The 20,417-nt window shown below is 42.9% G+C and overlaps 1 protein-coding gene across 2 annotated transcripts; it reads left to right on the top strand.

The window, feature by feature from the left end:
* Nucleotides 1-3,234: 3,234 nt before the first annotated feature.
* On the top strand, nucleotides 3,235-18,601 carry LOC106564205 (uncharacterized). Of its 2 annotated transcripts, none has more exons than XR_014382108.1 (19): nucleotides 3,235-3,277; nucleotides 3,779-3,867; nucleotides 8,001-8,079; nucleotides 8,190-8,236; nucleotides 9,177-9,255; nucleotides 9,498-9,771; nucleotides 10,192-10,358; nucleotides 12,977-13,256; nucleotides 13,471-13,640; nucleotides 13,772-14,066; nucleotides 14,288-14,406; nucleotides 14,548-15,178; nucleotides 15,276-15,307; nucleotides 15,419-15,477; nucleotides 15,573-15,787; nucleotides 15,977-16,233; nucleotides 16,385-16,530; nucleotides 16,637-16,784; nucleotides 18,279-18,360. XR_014382108.1 is itself a non-coding variant. In XM_014130252.3 (19 exons), the coding sequence occupies exons 1-19, from the start codon at nucleotides 3,263-3,265 to the stop codon at nucleotides 18,350-18,352; spliced, it is 3,165 nt and encodes a 1,054-aa protein (XP_013985727.3). In that variant the 5' UTR covers nucleotides 3,235-3,262; the 3' UTR covers nucleotides 18,353-18,601. The 2 variants fall into 2 exon arrangements, 1 of the variants encoding a protein (XP_013985727.3); XM_014130252.3 differs by having other exon boundaries at nucleotides 16,385-16,519; nucleotides 18,279-18,601.
* Nucleotides 18,602-20,417: the final 1,816 nt, after the last annotated feature.

The following is a 20,417-nucleotide window of genomic DNA, read 5'->3' as shown; positions in this document are numbered from 1 at the left end:
TGTAGTGTACTGTTTTAAAAATATATATATTTCTGTAAATATGAATTACAGATCAGCCTTTTACTAGTTAAATCCTTTTTCTAGTCTATTAGTTACAATGTGTAACCATTGATGTCCCAGGACCAAGATTGGTAAACACTGTTGAAGTGTTAAATTGTAAAACATACATGCAGACACAGCATCATTCAAAGACTGGAATTTGATACTCCTGGTATTGGATATGACTGAAAAATAATTTCAAAGACATTCATACCTGAACTGCACCTGTATTTGCCAAGGTAGAGTACATGATCAGTTAATATATTAAATGTACAGGCTACAATGTGTGGATCTCTTGCATTGTAATAACTACATGTATATATGACTTGCATCCTTGACAGGCACAAAGTTATATTATATTCCACTCAATCCATAGGCTTCATTAATGTCATTCAGACTGTTTTGAAGTTGATACAACTGCTAATGATAGCCGAGGTTCATAGCTAGGTTCTGAATTAATATGTATACCAACCGTTTGGGTACATACACAGATTGGCTAGATAGCTAGCTACACATCCATAGGCATACAGGTATTGTTATCCTCCACTGGACAATAGTCAAGAACATAGCTCTAGCTACGTTATTTCATCTATCTGCATTGCATGGCAAATATCAGCAAGGCAAGCTTACAAAATTGTACATTCAATCTGCATTGCATGGCAAATATCAGCAAGGCAAGCTTACAAAATTGTACATTCAATTTGCTCAGCTCACAAGACAACAGCCTGGTTTGCTGGTTGTTTCAGGAGTCCCTAAAACATTTAACAACTAGAATTAACGTTACAATTTCATACTCATGTCAAAACCCATAAAGCTAGCCAGCTAGCTGGCTAATGTTAGCTAGTCAGCTAGCTTGCTAAATCGCAATTTTCGTCAATGAACTTTACGATAAAAAATATGCATAATCGTTTGTCTCTACATTAAGTAACATATTCCTCCCAACTGTAAATTTTTTGTTGTTGCATGATTCGTTACGACGTTATAATCACTAACATTTGCTTCCATCCTAATATTTTTGTCAGCCATCTTTGCTGAAGAAAGTCTCCAGCCTTGGGTCGCATAGCGTCAAATTCCTCATGGGAACCACTCGATATGATTGGTCATCGCCCAGCGGTCGCCGCTGGTGATTTGCATAAATGTAACGGCCGTCGTTCAAATCAGATCAAGGTGCAGTGGAGGATGTGTTCATCTTCAGGAATTTATTTACCTCTTACATCTAGACGTTCCGCTAGCGGAACACCTGCTCCAATATCCAATGATAGGCGTGGCGCGAATTACAAATTCCTCAAAAATACAAAAACTTCAATTTTTCAAACATATGACTATTTTACACCATTTTAAAGACAAGTCTCTCCTTTATCTAACCACACTGTCCGATTTCAAAAAGGCTTTACAGCAAAAGCAAAACATTAGATTGTCAGCAGAGTAGCCAGCCAGAAATAATCAGACACCCATTTTTCAAGCTAGCATATAATGTCACAAAAAACTAAACCACAGCTAAATGCAGCACTAACCTTTGATGATCTTCATCAGATGACACTCCTAGGACATTATGTTATACAATACATGCATGTTTTGTTCAATCAAGTTCATATTTATATCAAAAACCAGCTTTTTACATTAGCATGTGACGTTCAGAACTAGCATACCCCCCACAAACCTCCGGTGAATTTACTAAATTACTCACGATAAACGTTCACAAAAAACATAACAATTATTTTAAGAATTATAGATACAGAACTCCTTTGTGCAATCGAGGTGTCCGATTTTAAAATAGCTTTTCGGTGAAAGCACATTTTGCAATATTCTGAGTAGATAGCCCAGCCATCACGGCTAGCTATTTAGACACCCACCAAGTTTAGCCCTGACCAAACTCCGATTTACTATTAGAAAAGTTTGATTACCTTTGGTGTTCTTCGTCAGAATGCACTCCCAGGACTGCTACTTCAATAACAAATGTTGGTTTGGTTCCAAATAATCCATTGTTATATCCAAATAGCAGCGTTTTGTTCGTGCGTTCAAGACACTATCCGAAGTGTAAATAAGGGTCACGCGCACGACGCATTTCGTGACAAAAAAAATCTAAATATTACATTACCGTACTTCGAAGCATGTCAACCGCTGTTTAAAATCAATTTTTATGCCATTTTTCTCATAAAAAAGCGATAATATTCCGACCGGGAAAGCGTGTTTACGTACAAAAGAGAGAGAAAATAAAAGCATGGGATCCCCTCGTGCACGAGCCTGAGTCTCATAGTACTGTGACTGGCCACTATCCAAACGCGCTAATGTTTTTCAGCCAGGGGCTGCCTCGATATCATTCAGCTTTTTGCCGCCTTCTGAGAGCCCATGGGAGCCGTAGGAAGTGTCACGTAACAGCAGAGATCCCCTGTATTGGATAGAGATAATCAAGAAGGCCAAGAAATGGTCAGACAGGGTACTTCCTGTACAGAATCTTCTCAGGTTTTGGCCTGCCAAATGAGTTCTGTTATACTCACAGACACCATTCAAACAGTTTTAGAAACTTTGGAGTGTTTTCTATCCAAAGCTAATAATTATATGCATATTCTAGTTTCTGGGCAGGAGTAATAATCAGATTAAATTGGGTACGTTTTTTATCCGGCCGTGAAAATACTGCCCCCTAGCCATAACAGGTTAAAGAAAGAACACGTTAGACAAAAACAAGAAACCGACAGCCAAACAGTCCTGTCAGGTGCAAACACTAAACAGAAAAAATTACCCACAAAACCCAAAAGAAAAACATGCTCCTTATGTGTGACTCCCAATCAGCAACAACACTCTACAGCTGTGCCTGATTGGAAGCAACACGGCCAAAATCAATGAAACAAACCAACATAGGAAAATGCACATAAAACGCCCACCCAATGTAACACCCTGGCCTAACCAAAATAAAGAACAAAAACCCCTCTCTATGGCCAGGGCATTACAATAAAGTTGGAAAAAGTTTATATTTTTTACCGCCTCCCGGGCCACCTTCGTACCGCCCAAAGGTCCCCCGCCCTCTCCGTTTCTCACCGCTTTCCTTCCATTAAAATGAATGGGAAGTGGTGTTTCACCGCGCGGCATCCTGTGCTTGCTGGAGACAATAGGGAGGATGCACCACAGGATGGGCTGGGCTGCTGAAAACTAAAGGAAACTGTAGCGCTCTGCTGTCAGGCTTCATTATTTACCAGTCAGCTGGCTGCGCCTGTAGTGTGTGAAAATGGACGGATTCAGGGTAAGAAAATAGTTTGACGGAAAACTAAGTATGCAGTTCTTTCATGGATATTACATTTATCTGTAAATATCCCGGGAAAAATGTGTTTTTAATAAACAGTACAGTTGGCTACATTGTATCCATTTCATATTTCAATTACAGTAACATGAAAGTGCGAGATTGACTCGATGAAAGTAATGGGAATAATGGGGAAAAGTGACTTGCATGATGAAATGTAACGACATGTGAGTTAATAGTTCATAGGCCTACATTAAAATGTATAGGTTATAATCTAGCTATGAATTCACAGTCATATCCTATGAATTCATAGCTAGTACTTTGCACGTCATTCAAAGGACTGAATAAGGCTGAAATATGTTATAATCTGCATTGTACTTGGTAAACTTTTTTGATTTCAATCGCATACCATCTCATTCAAGAGATGTTGGCAAGAGACATGACAACAGACAGTGTTCTCAACAATGACTGTTTCATCCATAAAGTTGTGTGTGGTGTGTGCAGGAGGTAGCTGCCTCTGAAAAGGAAAGGAAGCCAGCAGGGGAGGAGAGTGAAGAGCCGTCCAGCGAACTCCCCAGCACCTCTTCTGGAATGTGAGTGAATATAGAGTATATTATCTACCACTCTGAGGGGTGGTCCTATCCCCTCAGAGTGGATATGAGTGAACATAGATTATATTCTCTACCTGGTACAGCCAGGGACACCCCTCAGAGTGGATATGAGTGGACATAGAGTATATTATCTATTCTCTACCTGGTACAGCCAGGGACACCCCTCAGAGTGGATATGAGTGGACAGAGTATATTATCTATTCTCTACCTGGTACAGCTAGGGACACCCCTCAGAGTGGATATGAGTGGACATATAGTATATTATCTATTCTCTACCTGGTACAGCTAGGGACACCCCTCAGAGTGGATATGAGTGGACATAGAGTATATTATCTATTCTCTACCTGGTGCTGCCAGGGACACCTCTCAGAGTGGATATGAGTGGACATAGAGTATATTATCTACCTGGTGCATCCAGGGACACCTCTCAGAGTGGATATGAGTGAACATAGAGTCTATTATCTATTATCTACCTGGTACAGCCAGGACCACCCCTCAGAGTGGATATGAGTGAACATAGAGTATATTATCTATTATCTACCTGGTACAGCCAGGGACACCCCTCAGAGTGGATATGAGTGGACATAGAGTATATTATCTATTATCTACCTGGTACAGCCAGGGACACCCCTCAGAGTGGATATGAGTGGACATAGAGTATATTATCTACCTGGTGCAGCCAGGGACACCCCTCAGAGTGGATATGAGTGAACATAGAGTATATTATCTATTATCTACCTGGTACAGCCAGGACCACCCCTCAGAGTGGATATGAGTGAACATAGAGTATATTATCTATTATCTACCTGGTACAGCCAGGACCACCCCTCAGAGTGGATATGAGTGGACATAGAGTATATTATCTATTATCTACCTGGTACAGCCAGGGACCCCTCTCAGAGTTGATATGAGTGGACATAGATTATATTCTCTATTATCTACCTGGTACAGCCAGGGACACCCCTCAGAGTGGATATGAGTGGACATAGAGTATATTATCTATTCTCTACCTGGTGCAGCCAGGGACACCTCTCAGAGTGGATATGAGTGAACATAGAGTATATTATCTACCTGGTACAGCCAGGGACACCCCTCAGAGTGGATATGAGTGGACATAGAGTGTATTATCTATTCTCTACCTGGTACAGCCAGGGACACCCCTCAGAGTGGATATGAGTGGACATAGAGTATATTATCTACCTGGTTCAGCCAGGGACACCCCTCAGAGTGGATATGAGTGGACATAGAGTATATTATCTATTCTCTACCTGGTACAGCCAGGGACACCCCTCAGAGTGGATATGAGTGGACAGAGTATATTATCTATTCTCTACCTGGTACAGCTAGGGACACCCCTCAGAGTGGATATGAGTGGACATATAGTATATTATCTATTCTCTACCTGGTACAGCTAGGGACACCCCTCAGAGTGGATATGAGTGGACATAGAGTATATTATCTATTCTCTACCTGGTGCTGCCAGGGACACCTCTCAGAGTGGATATGAGTGGACATAGAGTATATTATCTACCTGGTGCATCCAGGGACACCTCTCAGAGTGGATATGAGTGGACATAGAGTATATTATCTATTCTCTACCTGGTGCAGCCAGGGACACCTCTCAGAGTGGATATGAGTGGACATAGAGTATATTATCTACCTGGTGCAGCCAGGGACACCTCTCAGAGTGGATATGAGTGGACATAGAGTATATTATCTATTCTCTACCTGGTGCAGCCAGGGACACCTCTCAGAGTGTATATGAGTGGACATAGAGTATATTATCTACCTGGTGCAGCCAGGGACACCTCTCAGAGTGGATATGAGTGGACATAGAGTATATTAATCCAGGATGTGAATTACGGGGCTCAGCTCCCCTGAATAAGACGTTAATAAGACATTAACTCCCTTAAATGCAACAAAAATCAAACTTTTCTACTCTATGTAGAAAAGGCAACAAGAGAAAATGTAAATAAAAACGGACTCAAACTTTGACCATTAGAAAATAAGTAAGGCTATGAGTGGACCGTCTCCCTGTCCACAAATGGTATACTGTAGAATTCTATAGAATTTGGTTCTGTCCACTGTAGAATTCTATAGAATTTGGTTCTGTCCACTGTAGAATTCTATAGAATTTGGTTCTGTCCACTGTAGAATTCTAAAGAATTTGGTTCTGTCCACTCAAAGGTGCTGGATTTCTGCATCAGCTGAGCTGCTTTAAATATTACATAGATCCACTTCAAATCAAATGTATTGGTCACATACACATGGTTAGCAGATGTTATTGTGAGTGTAGCAAAATGCGTTTGCTTCTAGTTCCGACCGTGCAGTAATATCTAACAAGTAATCTATCAATTCCACAACAACTACCTTATACACAAAAATCTAAGTAGGGATGGAATAAAAATATATACATATAAATATAAATATATGGATGAGCGATGACCGAGTGGCATAGGCAAGATGCAATAGATGGTATAAAATACAGTATATACATATGGGATGAGTAATGCAAGATATGTAAACATTATTAAAGTGGCATTATTAAAGTGACTAGTGATCTATTTATTAAAGTGGCCAATGATTTCAAGTCTGTATGTAGGCAGCAGCCTCTCTATGTTAATGATGGCTGTTTAACAGTCTGATGGCCTTGAGATAGAAGCTATTTTTCAGTCTCTCGGTCTCCGCTTTGATGCACCTGTATTGACCTCGCCTTCTGGATGGTAGCGGGGTAAACAGGCAGTGGCTTGGGTGGTTGTTGTCATTGATGATCTTTTTGGGCTTCTTGTGACATCGGGTACTGTAGGTGTCCCGGAGGGCAGGTAGTTTGCCCCCGGTGATGTGTTGTGCAGACCGCATCACCCTCTGGAGAGCCATGCGGTTGTGGGCGGGGCAGTTGCCGTACCAGGCAGTGATACAGCCCGACAGGATGCTCTCAATTGTGCATCTGTAAAAGTTGTGAGGGTTTTAGGTGACAAGCCAAATTTCTTCAGCCTCCTGAGGTTGAAGAGGCGCTGTTGCGCCTTCATCACCACACTGTCTGTGTGGGTGGACCATTTCAGTTTGTCTGTGATGTGTACGCTGAGGAACTTATAACTTTCTACCTTCTACACTGCTGTCCCGTCGATGTGGATAGGGGGCTGCTCCCTCCACCGCCCTCAACCGCAAGGGTCTCCAGAGGGTAGTACGGTCTGCACAATGCATCACCGGGGGCAAACTACCTGCCCTCCGGGACACCAACAGCACCTGATGTCACAGGAAGGCCAAAAAGATAATCAAGGACAACAACCACCCTAGCCACTGCCTGTTCACCCCGCTATCATCCAGAAGGCGAGGTCAATACAGGTGCATCAAAGCTGGGACCAAGAGACTGAAAAACAGCTTCTATCTCAAGGCCATCAGACTGTTAAACAGCCGTCACTAACATAGAGAGACTGCTGCCTACATACAGACTCAAATCTCTGGCCACTTAAATAAATGGACATTATAAAGGTATCACTAGTCACTTTAAATAACGCAACTTTAATAATGTTTACATATCCTACATTACTAATATGTACAGTATATACTGTATTCTATACCGTCTACTGCATCTTGCCTATGCCACACAGCCATCGCTCATCCATATATTTATATGTACATATTCTTATTCATCCCTTTACATTTGTGTGTATAAGGTAGATTGTTCGATTACTTGTTAGATGTTACTGCATAGTCGGAACTAGAAGCATAAGCATTTCGCTACACTCGCATTAACATCTGCTAACCACGTCTATGTGACCAATAACATTTGATTTGATTTGATTTGGAAGAGGACTGACCACCCCTCAGAGCATTAAATGCAGAAACTCTCGAGAAAGGCAGGAACCTAGGAAGAAACCAGCGGATGCTGCTGAGGGGAGGACGGCTCATAGTAAAGGCTGGAATGGAGTCAATGGGATGGAAACCACATGTTTGATACCATTCCATTGACTTTATTCAAGGCTTTACTATGAGCCGTCCTCCCCTCAGCAGCCTCCACTGGTTTCTAGAACAGTGTAGAACAGTGTAGTGACCACAGCATGTGGTGGTGGTGTAGGGGAACAGAGTAGTTTGTGACTGTTTCCTGTGTCCAGGTTGACCCCGTCTGGAGAGAAGTATTGTGTTCTGGAGACTGAGATCTCTAGGCTGGAGGGAAACCTGGAGGTGCTGAAGGTAAGACTAGTGGCCATGTCTAAAGTCAATGTGAGCAAACCACATACAGCAGATCACAGTATTCTCTGAAGAATACTGTGTGTGTTTGTTTATGGGTGTTTGTGTTGCAGGCAGTGGCCAACAGGGATGAGCAGTCTGCCAGCACCTCTTCTGGAAGGTGAGTGGACATAATAAAAGTATTATGAGTCTGATATTAACAACTGTACCATAACATATTTTATGAAATCATCCTCATGACCTGTGAAATTAATATGGAACAGTGAAGTGATCACAGCATGTGGTGGTGGTGTAGGGGAACAGAACAGTGTAGTGACCACAGCATGTGGTGGTGGTGTAGGGGAACAGAACAGTGTAGTGACCACAGCATGTGGTGGTGGTGTAGGGGAACAGAACAGTGTAGTGACCACAGCATGTGGTGGGGGTGTAGGGGAACAGAACAGTGTAGTGACCACAGCATGTGGTGGTGGTGTAGGGGAACAGAACAGTGTAGTGACCACAGCATGTGGTGGTGCTGTAGGGGAACAGAACAGTGTAGTGACCACAGCATGTGGTGGGGGTGTAGGGGAACAGAACAGTGAAGTGACCACAGCATGTGGTGGTGGTGTAGGGGAACAGAACAGTGTAGTGACCACAGCATGTGGTGGTGGTGTAGGGGAACAGAACAGTGAAGTGACCACAGCATGTGGTGGTGGTGTAGGGGAACAGAACAGTGTAGTGACCACAGCATGTGGTGGTGGTGTAGGGGAACAGAACAGTGAAGTGACCACAGCATGTGGTGGTGGTGGTGTAGGGGAACAGAACAGTGTAGTGACCACAGCATGTGGTGGTGGTGTAGGGGAACAGAACAGTGTAGTGACCACAGCATGTGGTGGTGGTGTAGGGGAACAGAACAGTGTAGTGACCACAGCATGTGGTGGTGGTGTAGGGGAACAGAACAGTGTAGTGACCACAGCATGTGGTGGTGGTGTAGGGGAACAGAACAGTGTAGTGACCACAGCATGTGGTGGTGCTGTAGGGGAACAGAACAGTGTAGTGACCACAGCATGTGGTGGTGCTGTAGGGGAACAGAACAGTGTGTGACTGTTTCTTGTGTCCAGTTTGACCCTGTCTGAGGAGGAGTGTCGTGATCTGGAGACTGAGATCTCTAGTCTGAAGGAGAAGCGGAGGTTCATGAAGGTAACAATAGTGGTCATGTCTGAGAGGTCAAATGTCATTGTGATCAAACCACATACTGTGTGTGTGTGTGTGTGTGTGTGCGTGTGTGTTAAAGTATTTAGTCATCTATTTCATGATGATATGTGATATTGAGAGACCAGTAGAAATATTCTAGTATGTCTTAACAATATGAATATATTCATGGTCTTTATTTTATATCAGTAGTCAGGTTTTCTATTCCTTCCTCACCTTTGTTGTTTTAGAGAATGTTGGCTGTTCCAGCTGTGCTACTGACCACTCTGGAGGAGATGAACCCACACGAGCTGAAGACATTTCAGTGGTACCTGTATAGGGCCTGGCTGCCTTGCTGTCCTCCCATCCCAGAGAGTCAGCTGGAGAACACTGACAGACAGGTCACAGTGGATCAGATGATGAAGAGATATGGCCCTGAGAGAGCTGTGAAGATCACACTTATGACCCTGAAGTGGATGAATCGAGTAGACCTAGCAGAGAAGTTAGAGAGAGCTCATGGAGAAGGTAACATAACCAGAATGTACAGTACATCAATCTATACATCACATCCACAGTTCAGTGTAGGTCTAACCAGAAACAACATTCAACTGACTTTATAATAACATTCAGCAGACCCCTCTTTTATCATTTTTATTCATGATGTATCCAGGTGACCCCATTATGATTAAACAACAATCCAACATGCATTACATTCCATACATACAATCACCAATACAGTAGGGAAGATTTCACAAACAGATGAGACTTTCTAATCATGACTGTATATCTCTTCCTGAGCTTCCTAATCTGGAAGATGAACCAGAATGATCTGGCAGAGAAGTTAGAGAGATCAGAGAAGTAGGTTTGTAGACAAGAACCCTAACTGACTCTCTATCCCCCCTCCTATCTTCCCCTCTATTTCCCATGTTTCCCCCTCTTTCTCAGGTACTGCCTCACCCTCCTACTTGTCCTTATTTCAACTCAGGCCCATATCCTTCTGTTACCCTTCATGGGCTCCTTTCACTCCAGCGCCCCCTCCTTCCTTCTCTGGTTCGTCTAAGGAGTTGTTGTCGTTAGATTCTGCTGGTAGTTCAGGACAGCTCATCTCACAGGTAAGAGGACGGTTAGATAAATGTGTTGGAACACTTCAACCCTCATATGTTAAACACCTGTACTCACTGTCATAGTCAGTTCTACAGTTCTACCCTCATATGTTAAACACCTGTACTCACTGTCATAGTCAGTTCTACAGTTCTACCCTCATATGTTACATCACCTGTACTCACTGTCAATAGTCCGTTCTACAGTTCTACCCTCATATGTTAAACACCTGTACTCACTGTCATAGTCAGTTCTACAGTTCTACCCTCATATGTTAAACACCTGTACTCACTGTCATAGTCAGTTCTACAGTTCTACCCTCATATGTTAAAACACCTGTACTCACTGTCATAGTCAGTTCTACCCTCATATGTTACATCACCTGTAGTCACTGTCATAGTCAGTTCTACAGTTCTACCCTCATATGTTACATCACCTGTACTCACTGTCATAGTCAGTTCTACAGTTCTACCCTCATATGTTAAACACCTGTACTCACTGTCATAGTCAGTTCTACAGTTCTACCCTCATATGTTACATCACCTGTACTCACTGTCATAGTCAGTTCTACCCTCATATGTTAAAACACCTGTACTCACTGTCATAGTCAGTTCTACAGTTCTACCCTCATATGTTAAAACACCTGTACTCACTGTCATAGTCAGTTCTACAGTTCTACCCTCATATGTTACAACACCTGTACTCACTGTCATAGTCAGTTCTACAGTTCTTCCCTCATATGTTAAAACACCTGTACTCACTGTCATAGTCAGTTCTACCCTCATATGTTACATCACCTGTACTCACTGTCATAGTCAGTTCTACAGTTCTACCCTCATATGTTAAACACCTGTACTCACTGTCATAGTGAGTTCTACAGTTCTACCCTCATATGTTACATCACCTGTACTCACTGTCATAGTCAGTTCTACAGTTCTACCCTCATATGTTAAACACCTGTACTCACTGTCATAGTCAGTTCTACAGTTCTACCCTCATATGTTACATCACCTGTACTCACTGTCATAGTCAGTTCTACCCTCATATGTTAAAACACCTGTACTCACTGTCATAGTCAGTTCTACAGTTCTACCCTCATATGTTACAACACCTGTACTCACTGTCATAGTCAGTTCTACCCTAATATGTTAAAACACCTGTACTCACTGTCATAGTCAGTTCTACAGTTCTACCCTCATATGTTACAACACCTGTACTCACTGTCATAGTCAGTTCTACAGTTCTTCCCTCATATGTTAAAACACCTGTACTCACTGTCATAGTCAGTTCTACCCTCATATGTTACATCACCTGTACTCACTGTCATAGTCAGTTCTACAGTTCTACCCTCATATGTTAAACACCTGTACTCACTGTCATAGTCAGTTCTACAGTTCTACCCTCATATGTTACATCACCTGTACTCACTGTCATAGTCAGTTCTACAGTATGAAATGTACAGTACACACATACGCTATGAGTGGTGGGGGTCAGGCGGCATCCCTACACACACCATCAGACAAAAAAAGCTGTGAATCAAATCAAAGTTTATTTGTCACGTGCGCCGAATACAACAGGTGTAGACCTTACAGTGAAATGCTTGCTAGCAGGCTCTAACCAACAGTGCAATTTTTAAGTAAAAAATAGGTATTAGGTGAACAATAGATAAGTAAAGAAATAAAAACAACAGTAAAAAGACAGTGAAAAATAACAGTAGCGAGGCTATATACGGTAGCGAGGCTATATACGGTAGCGAGGCTATATACAGTAGTGAGGCTATATACAGTAGTGAGGCTATATACGGTAGCGAGGCTATATACGGTAGTGAGGCTATATACAGTAGTGAGGCTATATACGGTAGCGAGGCTATATACGGTAGCGAGGCTATATACAGTAGTGAGGCTATATACAGTAGTGAGGCTATATACGGTAGCGAGGCTATATACAGTAGTGAGGCTATATACGGTAGCGAGGCTATATACAGTAGTGAGGCTATATACAGTAGTGAGGCTATATACGGTAGCGAGGCTATATACAGTAGTGAGGCTATATACGGTAGCGAGGCTATATACAGTAGTGAGGCTATATACGGTAGCGAGGCTATATACAGTAGTGAGGCTATATACGGTAGCGAGGCTATATACGGTAGCGAGGCTATATACGGTAGCGAGGCTATATACAGTAGCGAGGCTATATACGGTAGCGAGGCTATATACAGTAGTGAGGCTATATACGGTAGCGAGGCTATATACGGTAGCGAGGCTATATACGGTAGCGAGGCTATATACGGTAGCGAGGCTATATACAGTAGTGAGGCTATATACGGTAGCGAGGCTATATACGGTAGCGAGGCTATATACGGTAGCGAGGCTATATACAGTAGGGAGGCTACATACGGTAGCGAGGCTATATACAGACACTGGTTAGTTGGGCTAATTGAGGTAGTATGTACATGTAGGTATGGTTAAAGTGACTGCATATATGACAAACAGAGAGTAGCAGTACGTAAAATATATTCCTGTATCACGTTGTTTGTATGTGTGTGTGGCTATGTTCATGTTCTTTATTTTATATCAGTAGTCTGTATTTCTATCCCTTTATTTCTAACTTGTCGTCTTTGTTATTTTAGAGATCCTCCATGTTGGATGTTCCAGCTCTGCAAATGACCACTCTGGAGGAGCTCACTGAAGAACAGCTGAAGACATTTCAGTCTCACCTGACTACGGTCCAGCTGCCTGGCTTTCCTCCCATCCCAGAGAGCCAGCTGGAGAACGTTGACAGACAGGTCACAGTGGATCAGATGGTGGAGAGATACGGCCCTGAGGGAGCTGTGAGGAACACACTGAGGACCCTGAGGAGGATGACGCGGGTAGACCTAGCAGAGAACTTAGAGAGAGATCACACTAGAGGTAATATAACAAGAATGTACATCAATCTATACATCACAACCACAGTTCAGTGTAGGTCTAAGCCAGAGGAGGCTGGTTGGGGGAGTTATAGGAGGACAGGCTCATTGTAATTGCTTAAACGAAGACAACATGATGTAGAATGATAATTGTAGATAAACAGGAAAATGTAATGAGACAATAACACCATTATCTCTCTTCACTTCATCTTCTATAGCTGTATCTATAACAGAAACAAAATGGTGGAGCGACTCATCAGACACTGGCAGTGATGAAAAGAGAGAGGACAAACATGTCCATCTGGCTAGAAGTTCTAGAGCCTTGTACAGAGAGGCAGCAGGCAGCAAAGACACTGGAATCAGAAAGGACAAATATGAACTGGTCACGGTGAGGAAGAGAGGGGATGTTTAGGTTCACATAGCCCACACCTGGTAAAAGACATGGAGACAGATATACTGACAGAAAGAAAGGGTTGTCACCAAATTAAAATTATATCTGTTCTGTTGTTGTTTTCTTAGAAACCTGCAGAGAAGAAAAGAGAAGCTCTGCTGCTGGCCACTCTGGAGGAGCTGAGCACAGACGAGCTGAAGATATTTCAGCAGGAACTGACTCCAAGCAAACAGCTTCCACCTTACCTGACTGGCTTTCCTCCCATCCCAGAGAGTCAGCTGGAGAACGCTGACAGACAGGTCACAGTGGATCAGATGGTGAAGAGATACGGCCCTGAGGGAGCTGTGGAGCTCACACAGAGGATCCTGAGGATGATGAAGCGGGTAGATGTGGCAGAGAAGTTTGAGAGATATCACAGTAGAGGTAACACAACCAGACGATAGATTTATCATTACACTCAGATCTGGGATATTGAGTGATAGAGATTCACACAAAGATCCCGCACAGCCTGTTGACTGTTTCTTAACTGACTATTACACTAGCCTGTTGGTATGTTAACCAGCTAACAACACTTTAAACTCTCTCTTTCTCTCCCTCTTTTCACTCTACACTTTCTTTCTCTCTCTTTTTGATGATCCCTGCAGGAAAGAAAAGGAGAACAAGTGAGAAACCATCCTGGCCTGGTCTAGTTTCTAGGGGCGAAAAGATTGAGGAGGATTGTGTCCCACTGACTGACAGAGCCCCGTTCTTCATCAAACATAAGGTGCCTGATTGTCCCTGCCCTTCTCACTGCTGCCATGGTGACCAACATGTTCACAATAGAACATAAGACGGGTCAAATTAACATAGAACATGTTGCTATTATAGAAGTATGTCTCTATCTATTCTGTTGATTTGAATCTAGAAAATCCCAAAGCTGGAGATGGACTGTCCTCCCATCCTGGAGAGACCACTGGAGATGGCTAACAGTCTCAACACAGAGGTATCTGTGAACACCCAGGAGAACATCCAGGAGAACACCCAGGAGAACATCCAGGAGAACATCCAGGAGAATGTCCAGGAGAACACCCAGGAGAACATCCAGGAGAACATCCAGGAGAATGTCCAGGAGAACACCCAGGAGAACATCCAGGAGAACGTCCAGGAGAACACACAGGAGAACATCCAGGAGAACATCCAGGAGAACATCCAGGAGAACATCCAGGAGAACGTCCAGGAGAACACCCAGGAGAACACCCAGGAGAACGTCCAGGAGAACGCCCAGGAGAACACCCAGGAGAACATCCAGGAGAACGCCCAGGAGAACACCCAGGAGAACATCCAGGAGAACGTCCAGGAGAACACCCAGGAGAACATCCAGGAGAACACCCAGGAGAACACCCAGGAGAACATCCAGGAGAACACCCAGGAGAACACCCAGGAGAACATCCAGGAGAACACCCAGGAGAACACCCAGGAGAACATCCAGGAGAACACCCAGGAGAACACCCAGGAGAACACCCAGAGGATGGATGAGGAGTTGGGAAGAGAAAGGGGTAACAGCTATACAGCAAACATCTTAATCTGGAACAATGATGAAGTTGAAGTTGTATAGTAAAACATGATGATTGATGTTTATCTGGTTCTCTTTAGATTCTCCTCTCTTCCTGGATCACCATCACATGGTAAGACCCTCAGTGTAAAGAGAGAAAGACTGAAGGAGAGAACATTTGAATTTAAAAACTATTCTTCACACTACTGGTTGAATTACAGTATCTATTGTTTCTACATTTTAGAGTTCTCCAGATGAATTTACACCTAAAATCCATGATCAGGACAACAGGGGAGAGTACCGGTAACTTGATATATTTAATGTTTCTCATTGGTAGTTTGTATAAAACCTTAAATCCAGGAAAATCTCACAAAATGAAATCCTTGTTTGTTCTACAGGTTAGAGTGCCCCCGTGCAGGTCTGTTCCAGTGCAGTATAACAGGCCTGGTGTTTAGGATGGAGGGAGAGGGAGAGGTGCTCTATAGGACAGTCCCCTGGGACTGGAGGCTTCTATCCCAGAATGGCAAGAGACCTGCAGGACCCCTGTTCAAGTTTACATGCCTTAAGGGGTTTGTCTGTCAACTACACCTCCCACACTGTGAGATCTGCAATAGTGAGTAATCATATCATGAAGGGTTAACTTCACTTTTCATGTTTCAGGACTCTTCTGAAAGATCATATTCTCATTATTTGCTTATTCATTTACTACATTATTGTGATTTTATTTTCTGCTTTAGTCTCAGCATTGTTATGTTTGTCTTGTTGGTCAGAGAAAGCTCTAAATGTTCTCTTTCTTTACCAGGTGGTGGATGTGACTTTCTGTCTGTAGCCCATGTGACTGATGACATCATAGAGTTTATCCCTCCCTGTGAGATAACAGAAACACACATCATAATAAACATCAGTGGATTCTCTGCTTATGGAAACGTCAAGGATGAAGACTCACTCACCGTTCCTATAAGAGCACTTGTCTTGTTGTTCTACAACCCCCCAGTTGTTCCTAAAATTAGGTCCATCCTGAATGTGTTGTTGCTTCCCAGAAATGTTGTGATCAGGGAGGTAAGACTATCTGAAATGTCAACTCTACTTTGGCTGAATTCAATCAAGCACACAGGACATTAAACCATGAATTCATGTTTCGTTAATGTTATTGCTTGGACAATGTTTTCTGATTTAAACAAATAATAACATGTGATTTTGTGAAAACAAGGTGCAGGAGGAGTGGAAAAGAAGGAATATAGACAAATACATCTATATTGAAACAAATCCTCGCTGCCAACTAACTCCAAATACAGAATACGAGCTCTCCACAGATCTTACAGATGGATATCTAATTCAACCACAGGTGATATCTGAGTAAGAGAGAGAAGAGGCATTGCATGCACATGATCTTATGATGTTGTTACCTTTATATATTTCATTATTATATCATTGATAGACTAACACTTTATCTTTCTACCAGGATGCAGAATTTGTGGATTTTGAATCCCATGGAAACTACTTCCCAACATTTCAGTTGTTCATACAAACTGTTGTTGAACAACTTAATCTTCTTCTGAAAGACAATGGTGGTGAAGAATCTGTCTGGGAAAGACTTGTCTGGCTTCCAGGTAACACAAAGTAGTAGTAGTAGCAGTAGTAGTAGCAGTAGCAATAGCAGTAGCAATAGCAGTAGTAGTGGTAGTAGCAGTAGTGGTGGTAGCAGTAGTGGTGGTAGCGGTAGCAGTGGTAGTAGTAGTGGTGGTAGTAGTAGTGGTGGTGGTGGTAGCAGTAGCAGTGGTAGTAGTAGTGGTGGTAGCGGTAGCAGTGGTAGTAGTAGAGGTCGTAGTGGTAGTAGTAGTAGTAGCGGTGGTGGTAGTAGTAGTGGTGGTAGCGGTAGCAGTGGTAGTAGTAGTGGTGGTAGTAGTAGTGGTAGCAGTGGTAGTAGTAGTAGTGGTGGTAGTGGTAGTAGTAGTAGTGGTGGTAGCGGTAGTAGTAGTGGTGGTAGCAGTAGTGGTGGTAGCGGTAGCAGTGGTGGTAGCGGTAGCAGTGGTGGTAGTAGTGGTGGTAGTAGCGGTGGTAGTAGCAGCGGTAGTAGCAGCGGTGGTAGTAGCAGCGGTGGTAGTAGCAGCGGTGGTAGTAGCAGCAGTGGTAGTAGCAGCGGTAGTAGTAGTGGTGGTAGTGGCAGTAGTAGTGGTAGCAGTGGTAGTAGCAGTGGTAGTAGCAGCAGTAGTAGTGGTAACAGTGGTGGTAGCAGTGGTGGTAGTGGTAGCGGTAGTAGTAGCAGTGGTAGTAGCAGCGGTAGTAGTAGTGGTGGCAGTAGTGGTGGTAGTGGCAGTAGTAGTGGTAGAAGCAGTGGTAGTAGCAGCGGTAGTAGTAGTGGTGGTAGTGGCAGCAGTAGAAGCAGTGGTAGTAGCAGCGGTAGTAGTAGTGGTGGTAGTGGCAGTAGTAGTGGTAGCAGCAGTGGTAGTGGTAGCAGTGGTAGTAGCAGTGGTAGTAGCAGCGGTAGTAGTAGTGGTGGTAGTGGCAGTAGTAGTGGTAGAAGCAGTGGTAGTAGCAGCGGTAGTAGTAGTGGTGGTAGTGGCAGTGGTAGTGGTAGCAGCAGTGGTAGTGGTAGCAGTGGTAGTAGCAGTGGTAGTAGTAGCAGTGGTAGTAGCAGCGGTAGTAGTAGTGGTGGTAGTGGTAGCAGTGGTAGTAGCAGCAGTAGTAGTAGTGGTGGTAGTGGCAGTAGTAGTGGTAGAAGCCGTGGTAGTAGCAGCGGTAGTAGTAGTGGTGGTAGTAGCAGTGGTAGTAGCAGCGGTAGTAGTAGTGGTGGTAGTAGTAGTGGCAGTAGCAGCGGTAGTAGTAGTGGCAGTAGCAGTGGTAGTAGTAGGGGTGTTAGTGGCAGTTGTAGTGGTAGCAACAGTGGTAGTAGCAGCGGTAGTGGTCGTTTTTGTCATTTTTTAATTATTATTTAATTTTTTTTTACCTTTTATTTTATCAGGGAGTCATACTGAGACCAAGGTCTCTTTTACAGATGAGCCCTGAATTAAAACATATATTATATCATATGATTATGGTTGGTTATAATGAATGTACCTTTTATCAGATAGTAAAACACCTTCTCTTTTCATCCTCACCAACAGATGTCATCTCTACAGGTACTGTTGACCTTCCACTGACATTCACCATCATTATAAACCTCTCAATAACACACTAGATATTCACCACCATTATAAACCTCTCAATAACAAACTAGAGATTCATCACCATTATAAACCTCTCAATAACAAACTAGAGATTCACCACCATTATAAACCTCTCAATAACAAACTAGAGATTCACCACCATTATAAACCTCTCAATAACAAACTAGAGAATCACTACCATTATAAACCTCTCAATAACAAACTAGAGATTCACCACCATTATAAACCTCTCAATAACAAACTAGAGATTCACCACCATTATAAACCTCTCAATAACAAACTAGAGATTCACCACCATTATAAACCTCTTAATAACAAACTAGAGAATCACTACCATTATAAACCTCTCAATAACAAACTAGAGATTCATCACCATTATAAACCTCTCAATAACAAACTAGAGATCATCCCCATTATAAACCTCTCAATAACAAACTAGAGATTCATCACCATTATAAACCTCTCAATAACAAACTAGAGATTCACCACCATTATAAACCTCTCAATAACAAACTAGAGAATCACTACCATTATAAACCTCTCAATAACAAACTAGAGATTCACCACCATTATAAACCTCTCAATAACAAACTAGAGATTCACCACCATTATAAACCTCTCAATAACAAACTAGAGATTCACCACCATTATAAACCTCTCAATAACAAACTAGAGAATCACTACCATTATAAACCTCTCAATAACAAACTAGAGATTCACCACCATTATAAACCTCTCAATAACAAACTAGAGATTCACCACCATTATAAACCTCTCAATAACAAACTAGAGATTCACCCCATTATAAACCTCTCAATAACACACTAGAGATTCACCACCATTATAAACCTCTCAATAACAAACTATATATTCACCACCATTATAAACCTCTCAATAACAAACTAGAGATTCACCACCATTATAAACCTCTCAATAACAAACTAGAGATCATCCCCATTATAAACCTCTCAATAACAAACTAGAGATTCACCACCATTATAAACCTCTCAATAACAAACTAGAGATTCATCACCATTATAAACCTCTCAATAACAAACTAAAGTTAATCCTAGACAGTATCTTGTCATCTTAGATAGGGTTTTAATACATAATTTCCCCCTCCCAGTTTCAGCTGTTTCCCCTGCAGCCCCTCCTGCCAACCCCTCTGCCCCCCCTGGTAGAGCCTTCATCAGAAGACAGAGGATGGCTCTAGAGACTCGCCTGGGACTCTTACAGTCCTTATTCCGTGGTCTCCAGGATTGTGGGGTTCTGAATGACGAGGAGAGGGAGGAGGTGGTCAGTAAATCCACCAAGACCCTACAGAACCAAGCCCTGCTGGATATGGTGGTGAGGAAGGGGGCTCGCGCCCAGGAACACTTCTACCAGGTCCTGAAGGAAGTAGATCCCTGCCTGGTTGAAGACCTGGAAGAGCTGCCCGTCTGAGACGAGTGCCACTGATACAACAACATCAGGATATATTATAGCACTATACTAATACATGCTCTGAAAGAGACAGACAGACAGAGGTAGCCATGGATACCACCTCACAACCTCAGAAGATATCAAATCATTTATCAGAGACAGAGAGCAGTACTTTGAGGAGGAGCCATCCTGACCAAAGGTGGTTGGTGTGTAATGTGATTGGTCACCATTCTCACCAGCACTCCCATCAGTCTGTAGTTTAGGCTACTGTCTACCAGACAACCTACCTGTGTTACTCTGGTACACTGGTTACAGACTACAAGATCAGGGCTACTGTCTACCAGACAACCTACCTGTGTTACTCTGGTACCCTGACTACAGACTACAAGATCAGGTCTACTGTCTACCAGACAACCTACCTGTGTTACTCTGGTACACTGGCTACAGACTACAAGATCAGGGCTACTGTCTACCAGACAACCTACCTGTGTTACTCTGGTAAACTGGCTACAGACTACAAGATTATTGAATTTCTATCTGGAACATGGTGAATGTTGAATCATCTTGGACAGGTCTCAGGAAACAACATGTGAGAGTTAACATCTACCAGACAACTGACTTGTACTGGACAGCTGTACTGTCTGAACACCAGAT

Source organism: Salmo salar, chromosome 02, assembly GCF_965601325.2.
Source record: "Salmo salar chromosome 02, fSalSal1, whole genome shotgun sequence".
Classification (NCBI taxonomy): domain Eukaryota; kingdom Metazoa; phylum Chordata; class Actinopteri; order Salmoniformes; family Salmonidae; genus Salmo; species Salmo salar.
Note: the sequence above shows the minus strand (reverse complement) of the source record. Positions and strands in the feature narration are given on the sequence as shown.